This window comes from Corylus avellana, chromosome 2 (assembly GCF_965113065.1).
Source record: "Corylus avellana chromosome 2, dhCorAvel1.hap1.2, whole genome shotgun sequence".
In the NCBI taxonomy this organism is placed as follows: Eukaryota; Viridiplantae; Streptophyta; class Magnoliopsida; order Fagales; family Betulaceae; genus Corylus; species Corylus avellana.
This window is the reverse complement of record NC_142491.1, coordinates 35,671,304-35,694,715: the sequence shown is the minus strand read 5'-3', so window position 1 is coordinate 35,694,715 and position 23,412 is coordinate 35,671,304. Positions and strand designations below refer to the sequence as shown.

At 36.7% G+C, this 23,412-nt stretch overlaps 2 protein-coding genes across 3 annotated transcripts; one reads left to right on the top strand and one right to left on the bottom strand.

Annotated features, from left to right (window-relative positions):
- The first annotated feature begins 13,956 nt into the window (after positions 1 to 13,956).
- Positions 13,957 to 19,459, top strand: LOC132187705 (Protein phosphatase 2C family protein). 2 transcript variants are annotated; one of them, XM_059602119.2, is made up of 5 exons: positions 13,957 to 14,239; positions 15,967 to 16,149; positions 16,384 to 17,580; positions 18,277 to 18,541; positions 19,221 to 19,459. In XM_059602119.2, exons 3-5 carry the CDS (start codon positions 16,390 to 16,392, stop codon positions 19,346 to 19,348), a joined length of 1,584 nt encoding a protein of 527 aa, XP_059458102.1. In that variant the 5' UTR covers positions 13,957 to 14,239; positions 15,967 to 16,149; positions 16,384 to 16,389; the 3' UTR covers positions 19,349 to 19,459. The 2 variants fall into 2 exon arrangements, with proteins under 2 accessions (XP_059458102.1, XP_059458096.1); XM_059602113.2 differs by lacking the exon at positions 15,967 to 16,149.
- Positions 19,460 to 21,814: 2,355 nt separating this feature from the next.
- LOC132168009 (heavy metal-associated isoprenylated plant protein 35-like) lies at positions 21,815 to 23,092 on the bottom strand. The gene is made up of 3 exons (XM_059579069.1): positions 22,988 to 23,092; positions 22,751 to 22,826; positions 21,815 to 22,602 (listed from the first exon to the last, which is right to left on the bottom strand). Exons 1-3 carry the CDS (start codon positions 23,033 to 23,035, stop codon positions 21,821 to 21,823), a joined length of 906 nt encoding a protein of 301 aa, XP_059435052.1. The 5' UTR covers positions 23,036 to 23,092; the 3' UTR covers positions 21,815 to 21,820.
- Positions 23,093 to 23,412: the final 320 nt, after the last annotated feature.

The window sequence follows — 23,412 nt, the reverse complement described above, 5'->3', positions numbered from 1 at the left end:
AGTTCCAGCTATCATTGGTACTAAAGAAACTTTGGAATGGTGCCCTCTTGGCAAGTGCCTTAAATGGTGTCTGTGTGCCAATGTCTTCAATAGACCACGTTGTTCACGCTGCTGTGAGAAGGCTTAGAAGACTTGAGAAAAACATGTAGGACTTTTGAAATTAGTAGTTTGTTTTAGTTTAAATTAGCTGTTTCTCATGTAGTAATGTTTCAGTGTTGTAGTTTGTTTTATTTAATATAAATCAGCTGTTCTTTGGAAAATCTTTTATGCGACATTACAGTTGTTTAACAAAGTGGCTTTAGATGGAATGAACATACTTTTACGAGTATTTGAGTGCTTGCTCGGGGCTGAAAAGTTTGAAGCTTGGAAAGGAAGTCGATGCTTGGGTTTTCAAAAATGGGTTAAGTTTCATTCCATTTATAAGCAGTAGCATTGTAGATGTCTAGGGGGTGTGGGGTAGGGTAGAATTAATTCAGCACATCTCATAAAGTGTATAAATCTAGTTGAAAGATTTATTCTAATCAACAAGCTCAAAATTGAAAGATTTATAGCGGCAACTTGTCGAAAGAAAAAGATTTATAGAAAACCATAAATTCGAGATTAAAAAGTGTTCTTGATGTTGTTGCAGAATGTTGTCGCAACTCATGCTCCACCTAAAGTTGGTGAATTTGCTCAAGCTCCAGCTATCATTGGTAGTGAAGGAACTTTGGAATGGTGCCCCCTTGGCAAGTGCCTTAAATGTTGTCTGTGTGCCAATGTCTTCAATAGACCACGTTGTTCACGCTGCTGTGAGAATGCTTAGAAGACTCGGGAAAAACATGTAGAACTTTTGAGATTAGTAGTTTGTTTTAGTTTAAATCAGCTGTTTCTCATGTAGTAATGTTTTGGATGTTATAGTTTGTTCTATTTAATATAAATCAGCTGTTCTTTGGAAAATCTTTTATACGATCTTACAGTTGTTTAACAAAATGGCTTTAGATGGAATGAACATACTTTTACGAGTATTTTGAGTACTTGCTCGGGGCTGAAAAGTTTGAAGCTTGGAAAGGAAGTCCATGCTTGGATTTTCAAAAATGGGTTAAGTTTCAATCCATTTATAAGCGGTGGCATTGTTGATGTCTTGGGGGGGAGGGTTGTGTGGGGTAGGGTAGAGTTAATTCAGCATATCTTGTAAAGTGTATAAATCTAATTGAAAGATTTATACTAATCAACAAGCTCCTCATAGAAAGATTTAGATCTGCAACTAGTTAAAAGAAAAAGATTTATAGAAAACCATGAAGTCGAGATTTTTAGTATTCTTGATGTTATTGCAGATTGTTGTTGCAACTCATCCTCCACCTAAGGTTGGTGAATTTGCTCAAGCTCCAGCTATCACTGGTACTAAAGGAACTTTGGAATGGTGCCCCCTTGGCAAGTGCTTTAAATAGTGTCTGTGTGCCAATGTCTTCAATAGACCACGTTGTTCACGCTGCTGTGAGAAGGCTTAGATGACTTGAGAAAAACATGTAGGACTTTTGAAATTAGTAGTTTGTTTTAGTTTAAATCAGCTGTTTCTCCTGTAGTAATGTTTCGGATGTTGTAGTTTGTTTTATTTAATATAAATCAGTTGTTCTTTGGAAAATCTTTTATGCGATCTTACAGTTGATTAACAAAGTGGCTTTAGATGGAATAAACATACTTTTACGAGTATTTTGAGTGCTTGCTCGAGGCTAAAAAGTTTGAAGTTTGAAGAGGAAGTCGATGCTTGGGTTTTCAAAAATGGGTTAAGTTTCAATCCATTTATAAGCAGTGGTATTGTAGATGTCTAGGGGGTGTGGGGTAGGGTAGAATTAATTCAGCACATCTCATAAAGTGTATAAATCTAATTGAAAGATTTATACTAATCAACAAGCTCCTCATAGATAGATTTAGAGCTGCAACTAGTCAAAAGAAAAAGATTTATAGAAAACCATGAATTCGAGATTTTTAGTGTTCTTGATGTTGTTGCAGATTGTTGTTGCAACTCATCCTCCACCTAAAGTGGGTGAATTTGCTCAAGCTCCAACTATCGCTGGTACTAAAGGAACTTTGGAATGGTGCCCCCTTGCCTTGTGTCTTAAATGTTGTCTGTGTGCCAATGTCTTCAATAGACAACGTTGTTCACGCTGCTGTGAGAAGGCTTAGAAGACTCGAGAAAAACATGTTGGACTTTTGAAATTAGTACTTTGTTTTAGTTTAAATCAGCTTTTTCTTCTGTAGTAATGTTTCCGATGTTGTAGTTTGTTTCATTTAATATAAATCAGCTGTTCTTTGGAAAATCTTTTATGCGATTTTACAGTTGTTTAACAAAGTGGTTTTAGATGGAATGAACATACTTTTATGAGTATTTTGAGTGCTTGCTCGTGGTTGAAAAGTTTAAAGCTTGGAGAGGAAGTCCATGCTTGGGTTTTCAAAAATGGGTTAAGTTTCAATCCATTTATAAGCAGTGGCATTGTAGATGTCTAGGAGGGGTGTGAGGTAGGGTAGAATTAATTCAGTACATCTCATAAAGTGTAAAAATCTAATTGAAAGATTTACACTAATCAACAAGCTCCTCATAGAAAGATTTATAACTACAACTAGTCAAAAGAAAATGATTTATAGAAAACCATGAATTCGAGATTTTTAGTGTTCTTAATGTTGTTATAGATTGTTGTCGCAACTCATGCTCCACCTAAAGTTGGTGAATTTGCTCAAGCTCTAGCTATCATTGGTACAGAAGGAACTTTGGAATGGTGCCCCCTTGGCAAGTGCCTTAAATGTTGTCTGTGTGCCAATGTCTTCAATAGACCACGTTGTTCACGCTGCTGTGAGAAGACTTAGAAGACTCGGGAAAAACTTGTAGGTCTTTTGAAATTAGTAGTTTGTTTTAGTTTAAATCAGCTGTTTCTCTTGTAGTAATGTTTCAGATGTTGTAGTTTGTTTTATTTAATATAAATCAATTGTTCTTTGGAAAATCTTTTATGCGATCTTACAGTTGTTTAACAAAGTGGCTTTAGATGGAATGAACATACTTTTACGAACATTTTGAGTGCTTGCTCGGGGTTGAAAAGTTTGAAGCTTGGAAAGGAAGTCCAAGCTTGGGTTTTCAAAAATAGGTTTACTTTCAATCCATTTATAAGCAGTCGCACAGTTGATGTCTAGGGGGGGTGAGTGGGGTAGGGTAGAATTAATTCAGCACATGTTGTAAAGTTTTATACTAATCAACAAGCTCCTCATAGAAAGATTTATAGCTACAACTAGTCAAAAGAAAAAGATTTATAGAAAACCATGAATTCGAGATTTTTAGTTTTCTTGATGTTGTTGCAGATTGTTGCTGCAACTCATAAAGCCTTCTAGAGGGATCCGGCAAGGGGATCCTTTATCTCCGTATTTTTTCCTTTTGTATGTAGAGTCACTTAGCGCATTATTGACTCGAGCTGAGAAGAACAGGGTGCTGACAGGGGTCCCTACATGCTGAATAGGCCCTAGATTGAGTCACTTGTTTTTTCCAGACGATAGCTTGATTTTTTGTAAAGCGAATTCGGTCGAATGGAGGAGATTAACTAAGGTCCAAGAAAAATATGAAGTAGCATCAGGACAGAAGCTTAACAAGGATAAGACGTCTATTTTTTTCAACCGTAACACTAGTTTGGAAAAGATGCAGGAAATCATTCAGCTTTCGGGACTCCAAGCCACCTAGAGTTATGACAAGTATCTAAGGCTTGCAACTCTTGTGGAAGCCCTAGATATTTCATCATGTTCGGGATATTTCATTATGTCCATCAGTCATGAGGGAAGGTGAACATTCCTCTCCTTCAAATGTAAATGTCTCGGCGCTATCCGCTTCTCCAAGCTAAACCCAAAGTACTGAGGAAACCCAATCAGCTCCTCCACACTCCTCTCCATCTCATCCACCAAATAGATGTACTTAGCATAACTAAATTTGGGATAAAAAGTTGCTTCATCTATTATTAGCCAAACACTGAATTAAGGTGATGTTAGGATAACTTTATTTAAGGTTATAAAGCATTTGATATATCTATTGTCGGCGAAACACTGGAATTTAGGTTAGTGATAAAGCTTTTGATGCTTGTATGCACTAAGGATTTCCCGGGGGGGTGTGGGGCATGGTAGAATTAATTTATTACATCACGTAAAGTGTAGAAATCTAATTGATAGATTTCTACTAATCAACAAGCTCCTCATAGAAAGATTTATAGCTGCAACTAGTCAAAAGAAAAAGATTTGTAGAAAACCACAAATTCTAGATTTTTAGTTTTCTTGATGTTGTTGCAGATTGTTGCTGCAACTCATAAAGCCTTCTAGAGGGATCCGGCAAGGGGATCCTTTATCTCCCTATTTTTTCCTTTTGTGTGTAGAGTCACTTAGCGCATTATTGACTCGAGCTGAGAAGAACAGGGTGCTGATAGGGGTCCCTACATGCTGAATAGGCCCTAGATTGAGCCACTTGTTTTTTGCAGACGATAGCTTGATTTTCTGTAAAGCGAATTCGGTCGAATGGAGGAGAGTAACTAAGGTCCTAGAAAAATATGAAGTAGCATTAGGACAGAAGCTTAACAAGGATAAGACGTCTATTTTTTTCAACCGTAACACTAGTTTGGAAAAGATGCAGGAAATCATTAAGCTTTCGAGACTCCAAGCCACCTAGAGTTATGACAAGTATCTAAGGCTTGCAACTCTTGTGGAAGCCCTAGATATTTCATCATGTTCGGGATATTTCATTATGTCCATCAGTCATGAGGGAAGGTGAACATTCCTCTCCTTCAAATGTAAATGTCTCGGCGCTATCCGCTTCTCCAAGCTAAACCCAAAGTCCTGAGGAAACCCAATCAGCTCCTCCACACTCCTCTCCATCTCATCCACCAAATAGATGTACTTGGCATAACTAAATTTGGGATAAAAAGTTGCTTCATTTATTATTAGCCAAACACTGAATTAAGGTGATATTGGGATAACTTTATTTAAGGTTATAAAGCATTTGATATATCTATTGTCGGCGAAACACTGGAATTAAGGTTGGTGATAAAGCTTTTGATGCTTGTATGCACTAAGGATTTCCCGGGGGGGTGTGGGGCATGGTAGAATTAATTTATTACATCACGTAAAGTGTAAAAATCTAATTGATAGATTTCTACTAATCAACAAGCTCCTCATAGAAAGATTTATAGCTGCAACTAGTCAAAAGAAAAATATTTATAGAAAGCCAAGAATTCGAGATTTTTAGTGTTCTTGATGTTGTTGCAAATTGTTACTGCAACTCATGCTTCACCTAAAGTTGGTGAATTTGCTCAAGCTCCAGCTATCACAGGTACTGCAGGAACTTTGGAATGGTGCCCCCTTGGCAAATGCCTTAAATGTTGTCTGTGTACCAATGTCTTCAATAGACCACGTTGTTCACGTTGTTGTGAGAAGGCTTAGAAGACACGGGAAAAACTTTTGAAATGAGTAGTTTGTTTTTGAATAAACTATTTCAAGTGTTGTAGTTTGTTTTAGTTTAAATCAGCTGTTTCACATGTAGTGATGTTTCGGATGTTGTAGTTTGTTTTATTTAATTTAAATAAGCTACTCTTTGGAAAATCTTTTATGCGATCTTACGGTAGATTAAAAAAGTGGATTTAGATGGAATGAACATACTTTTACGAGTATTTTGAGTGCTTGCTTGGGGTTGAAAAGTTCGAAGCTTGGAAAGGAAGTCCAAGCTTGGGTTTTGAAATATGGGTTAAGTTTCAATCCATTTATAAGCAGTGGCATTGTTGATGTATAGGGGGGGTGAGTGGAGCATGGTAGAATTAATTCAGCACATCTCGTAAAGTGTATAAATCTAATTGAAAGATTTATACTAATCAACATTCTCCTTATAGAAAGATTTACAATTGCAACTAGTCAAAAGAAAAAGATTTATATAAAACCATGAATTCGAGATTTTTACTATTCTTGATGTTGTTGCAGATTGTTGCTGCAGCTCATAAAGCCTTCTAGAGGGATCCGGCAAAGGGATCCTTTATCCCCTTATTTTTTTCTTTTGTGTGTAGAGTCACTTAGCACATTTTTTACTCGAGTTGAGAAGAACTCGTTGCTGGCAGAGGTCCGTACTTCCTGAATAGAATGAGTCACTCGTTTTTTGCAGACGATAGCTTGATTTTCTGTAAAGCGAATTTCGTCGAATGGAGGAGATTAACTAAGGTCCTAGAAAAATATGAAGTAGCACCGGGATAAAAGCTTAACAAGGACAAGACGTCTATTTTTTCAACTGTAACACTAGTCTGGAAAAGATGTAGGAAATCATTAAGCTTTCGGGACTCCAAGCCACCCAGAGTTATGACAAGTATCTAGGGCTTCCAACTCTTGTAGAAGCCCTAGATATTTCATCATGTCCGGGATATTTCATCATGTCCTTCAGCCGTAACACTAGTCTGGAAAAGATGTAGGAAATCACTCAGCTTTCGGGACTCCAAGCCACCCAGAGTTATGACAAGTATCTAGGGCTTCCAACTCTTGTGGAAGCCCTTAATATTTTATCATGTATGGGATATTTCATCATGTCCTTCAGTCTAGAGGGAAGGTGAACATTCCTCTCCTTCAAATGCGAATGTCTCAGCGCTATCCGCTTCTCCAGGCTAAACCCAAAGTACTAAGGAAACCCCATCAGCTCCTCCACACTCCTCTCCATCTCATCCACCAAATAGATGTACTTAGCATAACTGAATTTGGGATAAAAAGTTGCTTCATCTATTATTAGCCAAACACTGAATTAAGGTGATGTTGGGATAACTTTATTTAAGGTTATAAAGCATTTGATATATCTATTATCGGAAAAACATTGGAATTAAGGTAGGTGATAAAGCTTTTGATGCTTTTATGCAATATGGATTTGCCGCCGGGGGGGGGGGGGGGGGGGGGGGGGGCATGGTAGAATTAATTCAGCACATCTCGTAAAGTGTAGAAATCTAATTGAAAGATTTATACTAATCAACAAGCTCCTCATAGAAAGATTTATAGCTGCAAACTAGTCAAAAGAAAAAAGATCTATAGAAAACCATGAATTCGAGATTTTTAGTGTTTTTTATGTTGTTGTAGATTATTGGTCCAACTCATGCTCCACCTAAAGTTGGTGAATTTGCTCAAGCTCCAGCTATCACCGGTACTACAGAAACTTTGGAATGGTGCCCCCTTGGCAAGTGCCTTAAATATTGTTTGTGTGCCAATGTCTTCAATAGACCACGTTGTTCACGCTGCTGTGAGAAGGCTTAAAAGACTCGGGAAAAACATGTAGAACTTTTGAAATGAGTAGTTTGTTCTTGAATAAAATATTTCGGGTGTTGTAGTTTGTTTTCGTTTAAATCAGTTGTTTCACATGTAGTGATGTTTCGGATGTTGTAGTTTGTTTTATTTAATTTAAATCAGCTGCTCTTTGGAAAATCTTTTATGCGATCTTACGGTTGATTAACAAAGTGGCTTTAGATAGAATGAACATACTTTTACGAGTATTTTGAGTGTTTGCCTAGGGCTTAAAAGTTTGAAGCTTAGAAGGAAGTCCATGCTTGGGTTTTGAAAAATGGGTTAAGTTTCAATCCATTTATAAGCAGTGGCATTGTTGATGTCTAGGGGGGTAAGGCAGGGTAGAATTAATTCAGCACATCTCGTAAAGTGTATAAATCTAATTGAAAGATTTATTCTAATAAACAAGCTCCTCATAGAAAGATTTATAGCTGCAACTAGTTAAAAGAAAAATATTTATATAAAACCATGAATTCGAGATTTTTAGTGTTCTTGATGTTGTTGCAGATTGTTGTTGCAACTCATAAAGCCTTTTAGAGCGATCCGGCAAGGGGATCCTTTATCTCCGTATTTTTTCCTTTTGTGTGTAGAGTCATTTAGCGCATTATTGACTCGAGCTGAGAAGAACAGGGTGCTGACAGGGGTCCCTACTTCCAGAATAGGCCCTTGATTGAGTCACTTGGTTTTTGCAGACACTAGCTTGATTTTCTGTAAAGCGAATTTGGTCGAATGGAGAAGATTAACTATGGTCCTAGAAAAATATGAAGTAGCATCGGGACAGAAGCTTAACAAGGATAAGACGTCTATTTTTTTCAGCTATAACACTAGTCTGAAAAAGATGTAGGAAATCATTCAGCTTTTGGGACTCCAAGCCACCCAGAGTTATGACAAGTATCGAGGGCTTCCAACTCTTGTAGAAGCCCTAGATATTTCATCATGTCCGGGATATTTCATCATGTCCTTCAGTCAAGAGGGAAGGTGAACATTCCTCTCCTTCAAATGCAAATGTCTCGGCGCTATCCGCTTCTCCAGGCTAAACCCAAAGTACTGAGGAAACCCCATCAGCTCCTTCACACTCCTCTCCATCTCATCCACCAAATAGATGTACTTGGCATAATTGAATTTGGGATAAAAAGTTGCTTCGTCTATTATTAGCCAAACACTGAATTAAGGTGATGTTGGGATAACTTTATTTAAGGTTATAAAGCATTTGATGCATCTATTATTGGTGAAACACTGGAATTTAGGTAGGTGATAAAGCTTTTGATGCTTGTTGCCACCAGGGGGTGGGGCATGGTAGAATTAATTCAGCACATCTCGTAAAGTGTATAAATCGAATTGAAAGATTTATACTAATCAACAAGCTCCTCATAGAAAGATTTATAGCTACAGCTAGTCAAAAGAAAAAGATTTATAGAAAACCATGAATTCGAGATTTTTAGTGTTCTTGATGTTGTTGCAGATTGTTGCTGCAACTCATGCTCTACCTAAAATTGGTGAATTTGCTCAAGCTCCCGCTATCACTAGTACAACAGGAACTTTGGAATGGTGCCCCCTTGGCAAGTGCCTTAAATGTTGTCTGTGTGCCAATGTCTTTAATAAACCACATTGTTCACGCTGTCGTGAGAAGGCTTAGAAGACTTGGGAAAAATATGTAGGACTTTTGAAATGAGTAGTTTGTTTTTGAATAAACTATTTCGGGTGTTGTAGTTTGTTTTAGTTTAAATTATTTGTTTCTCATGTGGTGATGTTTCAGATGTTGTAGTTTGTTTTATTTAATTTAAATTAGCTCCTCTTTGGAAAATCCTTTATGTGATCTTACGGTTGATTAACAAAGTGGCTTTAGATGGAATGAACATACTTTTACGAGTATTTTGAGTGCTTGCTCGGGGCTAAAAAGTTTGAAGCTTGGAAATGAAGTCCATGCTTGGGTTTTGAAAAATGGGTTAAGTTTCAATCCATTTATAAGCAGTGGCATTGTTGATGTCTAGAGGGGGGTGTGTGTGGGGCATGGTAGAATTAATTCCGCACATTTCGTAAAGTGTATAAATCTAATTGAAATATTTATACTAATCAACAAGCTCCTTATAGAAAGATTTATAGCTACAACTAGTCAAAAGATAAAGATTTATAGAAAACCATGAATTTGAGATTTTTAGTGTTCTTGATGTTGTTGCAGATTGTTGCTGCAACTAATAAAGCCTTCTAGAGGGATCTGGCAAGGGGATCCTTTATCCCTGTATTTTTTCCTTTTGTGTGTAGAGTCACTTAGTGCATTATTGACTCGAGCTAAGAAGAACAAGGTGCTGACAGGGGTCTCTACTTCCAGAATAGGCCCTTGATTGAGTCACTTGGTTTTTGCAGACGATAGCTTGACTTTCTGTAAAGCGAATTCGATCGAATGGAGGTGATTAACTAAGGTCCTAGAAAAATATGAAGTAGCATCGGGACAGAAGCTTAACAAGGATAAGACATCTATTTTTGTCAGCCGTAACACTAGTCTGGAAAAGATGCAGGAAATCACTCAACTTTCGGGACTCCAAGCCACCTAGAGTTATGACAAGCATCAAGGGTTTCCAACTCTTGTTGGGAAGTCGTGGACATAGGCTTTCTCGGGCATCAAAGTTCGAGTGTGGAATTGCCTAAATACTTGGAAGACAAAATTTTTGACGCAAGCAGGGAAGGAGATTTTAATCAAAGCGGGGGTGTAGGCCATTCCTACATACTATATGAGTGTTTTCCTCTTGCCTATAGCTCTGTGCAAGGACAAGGGTTGATGCTGCGATTTTGGTGGGGGCATAAGGAAAACGGTTCTGAAATACACTGGATGAGTTGAGAAAAGATGGATCTTTCCAAAGCCCAAGGTGGTCTGGGGTTTCGCGATTTGGGAATTTTTAACAAAGCCCTTCTAGTAAAGCAACTTTGGAGACTCCTACAATGTTCGGAATCTTTGGCTGGGAAAATCCTAAAAGCTAAATACTACCCATCTTGTTCTATTTTGGAGGCAAGTCTAGGTAATCGACCCTCTTACGTCTGGCGGAGTTTTATGGCAACCCAATCGGTACTCCAAAATGGTCTTATTTGGAGGATTGTAAATGGGGATGACATTCATGTGTGGGGTGACAAATGAGTCCCAAAACCAACCACATACATGGTACTATCACCGAGGACTATACTTGATCAACATGCCTGTGTTTCGAAGCTTATTGATCCAAGCACGAGGACATGGAGAGCCGATCTTATTGCTCAAGTTTTCCTGAATGTTGAAACGGAGGTGATTAGAAGCATGCCTATTAGCCCTCTACCAACTTAGGATCGACTTATTTGGCAATGTACCAAAAATGGAATTTTCTTCGTACGAAGTGCTTCTTTTTTTTGGAAAAGGAGAATATGGCAGACAGAGAATGCGGAACATCCAGACCTGTTGGTGGTGTATCTCGGAAGGAATGCTAGAATTTAAAGATACCAAATGTGGAAAAGCTTTTTTTATGGAAAGCCTTACATAATCTGTTACCAACTAGAATGAATCTGGCCAAGAAGGTAGTAGTTCAAGATACATCTTGCCCCATTTGTGGATTGGATGAAGAAACGGTGGAGCACATCCTATGGACATGCCCATCATCAAACGACGTTTAGGGAGGTGGGCCGATAAGATTACAAAAATGCGGTGGAGTGGGGGGCATTCTCCTAGATGTTTTTGCGTCAGTACTCGAACGATGTGCTATAGAGGAAGCTGAACTTTTTGTTGTCATGGCAAGGAAAATCTAGTTAAGGAGAAATTCAGTAATACATGGAGAAAATTTTCTCCACCCCACCCAGTTAATACGAGAAGCTCAAACCTCGTTGGAAGAATTTCAAAGGTTGAATCACAACGCTCAAGAGGAAGTAGCTAGTGACCGTGAATCAGCAATTGTAGTATGGCAACCTCTACCACGGAACATGGTTAAGATAAACTGGGATGCGTGGCTCAATTCGAAGGAAGGACACGTGGGGTTGGGACTTATAGCCAGAGACTCGAAAGGGAAATTTCTTGCTGCACGTAATTTGTCTGTCGCTATTCAAACTGAATCAACATCGGCGGAAGCTTTAGCGGCGATAAATGCTATTATTTTCTACAAGGAATTGGGCTTTGAAAATATCATTTTTAAGGGTGATTCCATGCAAGTTATCAAGGCTATTAACTCAGACGGGCCCTGTCTTAGTTGCTATGGTCAATTCATAGAATGTATCAAAAGAGAGCTATGTGTTTTGATAAACGCCAGTTTTATGCATGTAATGAAGGACGCCAATAATGCGGCGCATACGCTTGCAAAATTGGCTACCACTCATGTCATTATGTCTACTTGGTTGGGGAATGTCCCACCAAGTGTAGGTGACATAGTAGGGAGGGAGCAATCTCTCTTACTTGTGAGATCTTTTGATGGATCTTTTGAGATAATGAATATTTATAATATTCCTTCAAAAAAAATTACTTCTTACTCTATTTATTTCTCAAACAACACGTAATTTTATAGCCTTACAAGACGTCTACCGCTAAGATTATACAACCAAAGCAAATAAACTCCAATAACTATGATGTATTATGTCCCTAAGGGGTAACTTAATTGACTGAGGACCACGTCTCATAAAACGGAGGTATCTAGTTCGAATCTCCCTTCCCTTCTTGTGCATACATGTAAAAAAAAAAAAAAAAATGTATTATGTATGCACAAACTGTTAAAGATATAAATCCTTTTGATTAATGAGGATTTGATTTGTGATTATTGTTGACTTGATTTGTTATTAATTACCCTTAATTCAAGGGATTTATTTTGTATTTAAAATTATGTCAAAGCTCTATAAATAGAACTATAACTCAAATCATACATCAAGGAAATATATAATCTATTGAGGTTTTAATGTGTGAATGTACGCTATATGCTGAACCACTTTAATTTCTATCTCTCTCTCTCTTTCCTTTATTTCATATTATTATGCTTTATATTTATCTTATTATATGTTTCTATACAAACAACCCAATAGTTTTAAGTTTTATCGTTGTATTAGAGGTTTTTTTTTTTTTTTAAAGCAAATAAAGGCTAAAAAAAAAATAAATAAATAAAATTAGCAGTCTTGTCTGGAGCTGATAATTGGAAAACGTCATGATCATCTTGATATGGAAATCGTCTTTGTCATCGAGCCCAAATGGCAGAATGGGTGCAATGCAGCTTGGTGTGCTATGAAAGCTACTCTTGTGGTCCACATATAATCGACATGTAATATGTAATTTCGTTTGCGGCTCTCTTCTTTTCATGCGTCTATGTCCTCTATTTCCTCCACAGTATCATCCGGATGACCATTTTCAACCATTTTCAACCATTTTAAACGCTCGAAAAATGAGATACTTCATGTTACAGTTAAGAATTTAGTATATTTTTGTCAGATTTTTTTTATTTTTTTATTTTTTATCTTGTAAAAAGGTTTTGAGCCAAAAACTTTATTTTAATTTTCTAGAAAAGAAGCGTTTTTACAAAAATGTTAAAAAAAAAAAAAATTTAGGAGAAAAACTATTTGTGACTACCTCGATAACATACAACCCTTTTAATATGTAATATTTTTTTGACGGTTTCAATAATTGAAATTGGCCTAAATTCTATAATTTAAAATTGGAGAAAATACATTTTACCCCATAAACTATTCACCTATTTATATTTTTAACCTCAATGTTTAAAAAGTGATATTTTACCCCCTAAAGTATTTGACATAAACACTTTTAACCCAAATGTTTAAAAAGTGACACTTTACCTCCTGAAGTAAGTAAGTTTTGAGGAGTAAAGTATCAACGTAAGGAGATAAAGTGTCAATTCAAAAATACTTTGGAGAGCAAAGTGTCACTTTTTAAATATTAGAGTTAAAATTACAAATAAGTGAATAATTTAAGGAGATAAAGTTTATCATCTCCTTTAAAATTTCTTTTAAAATTGTAAGGTATGGTTCAAGAAACCTAATTTATACAAAATCATTGACATTCTAAACAATGAGAAAACGTCACTCAACATCAAATAAAAAGAAACTTAAGAAGAGGCGGGTCAATATTTGCTACTGCTCCATATTCAACGGGCGGAGCCCCAATTGACTATCTCTTTGTTTTTTCTTTTGGGCATGCGTGAATTCTGCTTTCACCCTAAGGGCTAAATATAAAGAAATGAGGAAAACCCACTAAATTAAGGAAATTTGTTGTGTATTTTCTATTACATCTGACAAATAATTGAGCATCATATTCTTGGTCAAATTTTTATAAAAAAATTTTAAAAAATAAAATAAAATTGTCAAACGTTGGCAAAAAGCCATAGATAAAGATGTGCATTGGTTGGTAATGGTAGGGGCTTCGTTTCAAAGTTCAAACACAACCCAACCCACAAAAGGAGAATCTTCTTTACAAGAGGGGCAAATAAGTATTTAACTCAAATAAAACCTTTTTATTTTTGCATAAATATAAAATAAGATAATAGTGTATATCTATCTATCAATAAACGTTTTGAGTTTTTAGTGGAACTCAAAAAACGGAATTACCGGTAACAAAAAAAAAAAAAAAAAAAAAAAGCCGATGACACGTTTCTAAAAAAATAAAAAAAATTCCGCTGAATTTTGCAAAGACCCATTCCTTCATTCCCTACCATCCAATCCTTCACAAAAAAGCAACGCTTTTTACGTACCACCCAGATACAGATTCTCCACTACAATCTCTTCTCCCTCTCTCTTTTAGATCTGCTCCAGCTTGTGTTTTATGCTTTTTAGCTTTGCAAAGTCCCTACGACCCACACTCCCTGATTAATATATTTCATCGCTTTCTGTCACTATATATATATACAAAAGTGTTAGCGTGTATATATATACACATACATAGCTGCATTCTGGGTTCGCCGTTATCTCTGTGGTCACTTGTTGCCTTGTCAAAAAGGTGAGTTGGGTTTTAATTTTCATAAGTGTTTGTTAATTTGTTAATATTTTTTTGTATGATGGTATGAACTTGTTCCTCATTTTTTGGATTGAGTTGTTGACGCATCCCTGGGATGTTGATAGTTTATATGGGTGTTTATATTTTGTTTGGAAATACTCAGCCGTATAAGCAAAATGTAGCCAAGTGAATGTTTTGATGCATGGTTACACATAATGAAGGGAAACCCATGTGGGGGAATTGCTTCTTCGTATGCCTCTGTTTTTATTTATGTTGTTCTTCCATTAACTCCAAATTTTGGTCAATTAACTCATTTGAATCTCTCTTTCTATTTATGAGTTTAAACAAGATACGACTTATTTGAAATTAATTGAATGAACAATTCATAAAATAAATAAATAAATAAAATTTTCTGTGGTATTCCATATATTCTGTAGTTTCTTACCGTCTCAATTTTCATTGAGATTCCTATAAATCTTGCGTATTATACTCATTATTGAATTTTGAGATCAGTGTTTTGTTTGTGGGTTTTTGGGAGAGTAAGAGAGAGATCCAGTCATAGATTCTTGAGCATAAACACACATAAATATAGTCCTCTGCATTCTCTCTCTCTCACATATTTTTTTTTGGCTAAGAAGTGCTTCCTTGCCAATTTCATTTTGGTTGAATTAATAGTAAGGTTTTTTTACCACTAATTTGAACCATAAGACACTTGTAATTGAAATTCTGATTAGATTGTTGAATCTGAATCACATTCACATAGATGAATTAATACAAATCTGACTAATAAAGCCTAGGATATGAATCATGGTAGACACACTAGTCTTGAATTTTCCCCAAGCCTCCTCCCTTTTCGTTCCATTACTGTAACGGAGGAATTCACCAAGGTTGGACTAGAACTTAAAGAGGAAATTCATGGTGTATCACAGATATTAGAAACTTGTGTTATGACCAAGATCCAGGCTCATACCTAGTTACTTTTATGTGTATAAAATCCGTAAGGCTTTTAAATGTATGCTCCAATAAGAGAAAGCTTATTCTCAAAACAGAAGATATGCACAATTTGATCTGAATTTTGTAGTTTTGTTACTCCACTATCTGATTCAAGTATGCAAGCTTCAGTGAATTTATCACTTGAAAATATTATGATGATGCAAGAAGAAAGATCATACTTATGAGCATTTGAAAATTTATACTTACATCCATTATTCCACTATTTATAGATTTTCTTTAAAGCTCATTGATGATCAACAGAATCTTCATTTATGTGCATCAAATTTCATTGATACGGTTGCCTAGAAGCATATTTTGCTGGTGTAAGCTTTTGTCCAATCTATCCTTAAGTTTTATGGTCAGTTTTTATGATGAATTTCAATCCAGCCATAGTGAAATTTTGCATCACATGTATCGGCATTTTCATTTTCCTTGCCTTCTAAAATGTACTTATAGCTGTTTGTCTTACTTGAATGATAAATCAAGTATAGTGTACAAGTACCATTAACTGACGTTGGAGAGTATGCTTTCTTTTGGCCTGGAAAAAATAAAAAAAGCCATGGAGACCTAGAGATACAGTCCCACATGGAATAAAAGAAAACAAATACACATACACACTCTCTCTCACACATAGACGCGGTTATGCACACCACACAAACGTCTTACATATTGTGCTGTCTAGGATAAATTTGGATTTTGAAGCTCTGTGCTGACACTTTGTCTAGTTTTATTTCTAGGTGTGTACTAGAACAATAATACAGTCAGCACTTCAAGTTGTGTTTCTAAAAAGTACATAAGGATACCAAGTTTAATAGTTGGAGACTTGTACTTGGGTATTTCCCAAGCAGACAAACGAAGTACTAACGCAGAAAGATCCTTTGTAGTGGTAAAGCTCCATTCCTTTCCCTCCACCTTAGCAAGTAAGTAAACAGTAATGGATTCCTAAGATGTGCTTGACAATTCATGTCCACGAAATACTGCTAATACCAGTTGACAGTCTAAGTTTTGTGCATTAACTTTGAAGAGGTTCTTCTTAAATGTTATAGCTACTCAAGTATTCATGTTATGATCGTACAAATATAATTTGTTAAGTTGGTCATCCTATCTTTTAGGTTTCTAAAACGTTAACAATTGAGGTGTTTTGACTGTTCCAGCCATAAATGATGTGGGGAGAAACTGAGATTAAATCTGAAGGAGAACTTAAAGTAAGTTTCGGCTATCAATGCAACGACAACAGAGGGAGCTCTTTTCAGGTTTCTAATGGATATAAAATCCTCCCTGAAATCCGAAAGACCAGCAGCTTCTCCTGCTTGTCTGGTGCTGCCTTGAGTGCCAATGCCACACTGGCAAACACAAATATTTGCAACGGTTTGATAGGAGCAGAAATTCTTCCTAGTTTGGATTCCCCTAATTCATTTCGTAAGGTTCCTTCTTCACCAAACCTTTCAAGGTTGGATATATTATCATCTTCTCTTCAGAGTAGCATTTCTAACTTAAGTTGCAGCCCATCCCCTCCAAGTGATCATGATTCTTATTTGTTGAAACCTAAGAGCGCTCCTTCAAGAAGTGAAGGTTTTCTTAATGCTATGGATGTACAAGTGGCAGGTGGGGCTGCTGGTGAAGATAGGGTTCAAGCTGTTTGTTCTGAAGAAAATGGGTGGCTCTTTTGTGGAATCTATGATGGCTTTAATGGGAGAGATGCAGCTGATTTTCTGGCTTGTACGCTATATGAGACCATCCTATATTACTTTAATTTATTAGGATATGAATCAAAGCTGGATTTCTCAAGAGCTTCTGACATTCTGTATTTGGATCCGTCCTTCCAACATACTCTAGATGATAGTAATATTATCCATGAGGAAAAGCTTCCATCAAGAATTTGTAGTAACATGGATTCAAGTCTTGACCATATCAACAAGAATGGATCATCTGATAGAATAGAATTCTCATCCAACTCATTTCAGCATGGGGTACTTGATAGCTTTGTACGTGCCCTTAATCAGGCTGAGAATGATTTTTTGAATATGGTTGAGCAGGAAATGGAGGACCGTCCTGATTTGGTTTCAGTAGGATCTTGTGTTTTAGTTGTGCTTCTTCATGGGAACGATTTGTATACACTCAATTTGGGTGACAGCAGAGCTGTATTGGCAACATATGGTGAAGGTGCTGACACGACTGGGAATGAGAGACTGAAAGCTATCCAGCTCACTGATAGTCATACTGTTGACAATGAGGTTGAAAAAACTCAACTTCTATGTGATCATCCTGATGACCCAATGACCATTGTAGCTGGAAAAGTGAAAGGAAAATTGAAGGTCACTCGTGCTTTTGGAGTTGGTTACTTAAAAAAGGTATGTATTTTTCCTTTTGCTTTTTTGTTTCCTTTTTTTGGGTAAAAGGTTAGCAATATTTTGTGTTTGGCTACTCAATCAGGCTAACATAAGGATTGCATCACATCTTAGTTCATAGGGAATTCTTCAAATGTGAAAGTTACATGGCTAAGACATCCAATGCCATGCTTTTTGGCAAAAAAAGTGGAAGCACCCCATCCTATGATATGTTTTGAGAAGCAGAAACAGATCTAGAGGGGGCCTTCTGCACTCCCCCAGCCCCCTCCCTCATATTATTATACCTTCAAATCCTTTCAAACAATAACAGGACTACTGCCATTTAAAATTGAGAATCAAAACTCTTCTAATCACTCCATGTTGATACATTTAGTATTATGTTTTGTAATGAAAATAAGCATTTCCCCTATGAGATCCAAGCTACAAGTTCGCGGGAATCTACTGTAGTCTGTTACTCAAGTTATACAGGGATAATTCTCTCTGCCATGGCCAAAATGTCTTTTCCCTCTGCTATGTTCAATGTCTTTCTCTCAAGAAGTATACCTAAGTAATTTTTGGCATGAAGACTTCTATCCTGGAATTGATGGATACTGGACCTAATGCCCATAACGTGTCATATTAATCCATCCGTGTTCTCAGCAAATATACTTCTCTCCTTCATGATGAATCAATGATTCTGTTGTTTCTTTTTTATTGCAGAAAAAACTGAATGATGCGCTGATGGGTATTCTTCGAGTTCGAAACCTTATAAGCCCTCCATATGTATCTACTCAACCATCACTGAATGTGCGTCAAATTTCAAAATCTGATCACTTTGTTATAGTTGGCAGTGATGGTTTGTTTGACTTCTTCAGCAATGACGAGGCAGTAAAGCTTGTCCATTCTTATATCTTGAGCAACTCTTCTGGTGATCCAGCGAAGTTTCTATTGGAGCAGCTTGTAGATAGAGCAGCTAACTGTGCAGGTAAACCTTTAGATATCTTCATGTGAAAACTGTGTAATGAAATTTCCTCTTCTCCGAGTACAAAGATATTTCACTCTTGTCAATTTAGTCATTTAGTGTTAAATGTTTCAATATCATACTTGGATTTTACCTCAGGATTTGTTTCTTTTAAATGTCATGCTTCCTTTGTGGAATTGTTGCCCCATTTAACATTGTGCCAAAATTCCTAAATTTTCCATGTTATCTGGATTACTACTGTAATCAGTAAGTATATCAAAATAGCAGTTTGTCTTCCTAAAAATTATTTATCTTCCGTAACATTTAATGCCTACTTATCATATTGCGACGACATTATGCCCTCTGAATCAGAGAATAATGGTATTTTTAAAGTCTCTGGAAAACAAAACCAACTGGAAGCCATTGATAATTGAACGAACTTTGGTTGTTAATTCAACCAATAATTATTAGGAAGTGAACTTATAAGACAATAATTGCAATTCACACATACACAAATCCCGTCTACTTTAAAAACAGGTTTGCTAGATAGTCAGCAAAAGTAGTTATCAATGCAGTGGATTTATAAAAGAAGTATTAACCGACACATTAATCATCTTTGTAGCTTATTTTTGTCAGATGAACTATATATGTTTCTAGTATTTTATCCCCCCAAGTCGCTAACCATTAATTTTTAATGTTGCAGGTTTCAGTAGGGAAGAATTAATGAATATTCCAGCTGGTAGGAGGAGGAAATATCATGATGATGTAACTGTAATTGTGATCATCCTTGGAACAAACCATCGCACCTCAAAGGCATCAACTTGCATATGAGTTTTTAAGAAGGTCATCTTCCATCTTGCAATAATATGTCTGGTGGTTTCTACCTTAAAGGTGTAATTCTCAAATTGTATATATTTGATGCCAGAAACACTTTTGTTCTTATTCTGTACATAAGTTTATTAGTACTACATTCTTGTATGACACTCACAAATTGCACCAGTGCCCTTGTCTGCATTAAGGCAAGCATTGTTTTCATTGTACTGGAAACTTTAATGTGGTGAGCAACTTGCAAAGGTGGCTCACAAATTGCTTGATTCTGGCTTTAGAGAAATATTGCCAACAAAATGGTCTAGTTTCCCATATGGAGCAACAACTTTTATTATACTAACTAAAGCCAAGTGTGGAATTTATTTATTTATTTTTCTTTTTCTGAGAATCTTTTACTCCAACATGCCTTTTCATTTCAATATAATCATCCCACTTGTTTCTTCTAAGGCCATATTTTTAGCTTCTTGGCCCTAGGCTTGTGACAATGGAGCTACTCTGACAATAGCTTTCTTTTGTTTAAGCTTTTTGCTCCTCAGTTGGGTGGTTTTCACTAGATTTCTAGTCCACTAGCATATATATATATATATATATTTGGCACACAAATTTATTGTCCTTGGACAGGCAGGGTGGCCCATGAATCAAATCTGAAGAGGCAAAATGGGTGGCTTAAATTGAACAATCTGGACAAGCAAACAAAAAGTGGTGTTTCATAGAGAGCATCAATCATTATCATACAAAAAGAGGGTTCCACAATTCTAATATATTATATTTCTCCTACACATTTTGTCTCATCTGCGATTCTGCAAAAGGCTTGATTTGAAATGATAAAGAATATCTCCAGAGAAAAGAAATATAAATAAATAGATACCCACAGCAAAGAAGAAAACAAAATGGTCGTCAGGTTCTTTTTATTTTTTATTTTTTTGGAATGTCAAATAGAGTGGATCATTTGGGTTGACCATACTAACCCAAAGGAATCAAAATATGCTATCCAAATGGCATGAAGAGGAATGGAACCTATTGTAAACCAAACAAAGGTGAAGTAAAGGATAAAATATTCATCACTTTGCCCTATGGTTTGATTTTAAGGGTGCTCTTTTTGAAGCTACTTTTTGTCTTTTATAAATGAGAAAAAAAAAAAAAAAAAGTATTATTCTAAACCTAAAACCCAATGAATCAAAATTCGTTTATTATCAACGTCAATTTTGTCCATCTCAGTTTCCACACAAACTCCATAGTTTCACTTGTATTTCCTTTGTGCTCTATATAAGTCTTTCATCATACTCACTCTTGTTCTTTCTTCCGGCTCAAGCCCTCCCCATTATTTTCTTTAGCCTCACAAACATTTTCCGTGGACAACGATATTGAACACCTTGTTGGGGATTGGACATACCGCCTTTCAGGCCCAAGTTACGAGTGGAGGATTGGCCCACACGTGTCCATCAGCTTCCACGATCACGAACATCGCTCACGAGTTTTGACCACAATCGAGATTAGGTAATCTTTTTGTGGCAGAAACAATGACTTGAAAGGCTACAGTGCTCAGATGAGACTAACGTCACATCAATTATACCAACCATGAGGTAGGAGACCTCCCCATGCGTTGACACCTAATGTTCGACTCTGACAATACCACTCCCTAAGCTAAGGGTTTACATAGAGCAAGAATCGGCCATCATAATCACATTTAATGCTCGACTATTATGTAAACAACTCGAGGTCCAGGTACACAAATTTTTTGGTAAATTTATTATTTAAATTGCTTAATTAAGCATTTGGGCTATCTCCCACCGGCCCACTCTGGTAAGCTCTCTGCCTCATTTCTATCTGATTTGCAGGACCAATCAAGAGCAATCAAAGTGGAATTTTGGAGAAGATGCCATATAAACCTGACTAAAAACTGCACTAAACACACCTCATCTCCAAAACAAAGGGCTTTGGTTGGGAACACAGTCCTCCCACTCTAGTTCCCACCACTAAAGAACAACAAAACAAAACCAATTTGTCTTTGGTGGGAAATCTCTTTATCTCCCCAAAACCAGTCTCCAAACAGCATGGAGTTTTATACTAATCATGGATGTGGGACATTAACACCTAACTTTTCCTGTTTTGAAAATCCTCTTGACCTTGACAGAATCCTTGAGCAAGCCCCAAGGAATATCAGGGGATGCCTGTTAAACCAAAAACCTTGGCCTCCTAGCCTCACCCTAAATGAAGGAAAGTAATGTGTATTTACATAAAATTGCCTATAAGTGTCCTAATAATAATCGAATTTGAAAGTTACCATCTCCCAAATCCTGATTCATGGAGATTTCAAACACTGCAGACAAAGATTACATGCACATTGTAATCCAAACATCAAGTAGACCAAACAAGTTACAATTAATACTACCAATTACCCTAAAGTTAAATTCCCCAAAAAAAAACAACACCCATTGTAAATTTGTATGCCCAAAATACCCACAAGGTGGGCAATCACATGATGGAACACCCATTGGCGTTTTCATCACTGAAAATCTCAAAGGAATCCAACGGTGTTGCTTGCACTGGATAAATCTCTTGGTGGGTGCCTGCATACGTGTACGGTGATGATGGAACACAACAGGAGGGTCCAAAACTTGGGGTAGGATGTGTCCTACTGTAACTTGCAACATACACAGGTTGAACATGAGGGTAATTTCCTTGTGGGTAGTGGCTTGATGAGTGACGTGTAGGGTTCAGATTCATCAGGCTCACACCATGATTCGTACCCAGCTCATGACTTTGAGATCCGGTGCCCGCAGGCCTACCATTACCAAACAATGGTGCAGGCAAACCACTGCTCACATTATTACCTTTTTGCCCTTTTCTTTTCTTCTTTTTTCCGCCACCTTTTGCAGCGGTGGTAGCAGCACCACCCTCAGTACTTTCGCTGCCCTTTTGATCCACCGTCGGCGACTCCTCTCCGGCGGGAGGATTTCCAGGCGAATTTCCGCCACTTTCTTTTCCACTGTTTTTAACAGAGACAAGCTTCTCTTCAACTTTCTCACATGGATTCTCATCCTTTTGGCCATTGTCGTTTATGCCACTTTCTGGGTCACTATCTTTGTTCTTGTTCTTTGCTCTCCCGGATTTTTTCTCTTTTCCGGCGATAGTTTCCGGCCAAATCTCGGCGTGTTTCCCTGTTTTAAGCAGCTTTCTAATCAGAGTCTCAACTGCTACGTTTCCGGTCACTGTAACTTTCTGTTGCTGTAAATCAAAGGCTGTGGTAAAAACACCTGCATAATACGAAAAAAAAAATACAATAAAGACTACGTGAAAAAAGAAAAAAAAGAAAGAAACAGAAGTGGGATTTTTCATTTCCTGTATTAATTAATTTTCTGAGCAGCCAAATGGCAAAAGGGTTTTCATATTTTTGGCTAGTACCATCAATGCTCTTGAGAACTTTCTTGACTTTCCTCTTACAACCTTCACAGTGGAGGGAAACTTTGAGGATCCATGTCTGAGAAAACAGAGCAAATGAGGTTTGAAATGCCAAAATCAGTGACAAAAGAAGAAGAAGAAGAAGAAGAAGGAGCAGAAGAAAAAGTATATACGGTTGTGTTTTAACAGGGATATGCTATATATATATATATATATATATATATATATATATATATATACCTGGTACTTAAGTGCTTCTGAGGGTTCTCCAGCAGATTTGGTAGCCATTAGAGTAAAGGTTTGAGATGAGAATATGGAGGAGGCGAAGAAAGAAAGAGTTTTGAAGAGGTGGAAAGAGACGAAGGACAGAATGTGAGCCTGTGTACTCTAAAACACTGCAATTATATGTATTCCATATGGAGCAAATTGCGCAACATTTAATAACAATCAAAGTATAAATATGAAAATGACAAAAGAATACAATGCCTGCTCACTTTTATAAATGAATGTAATGAAATAGCTCTCTCTCTCTCTCTCTCTCTCTCTCCTGAAGAAAATAGATTTGATATTATTATTATTATTATTATTATTATTATTATTATTTGTAAGTAATGGATTTGATATTTTAATTACATCTGATTTTACCTTGTTCCCCGTGAACCCCC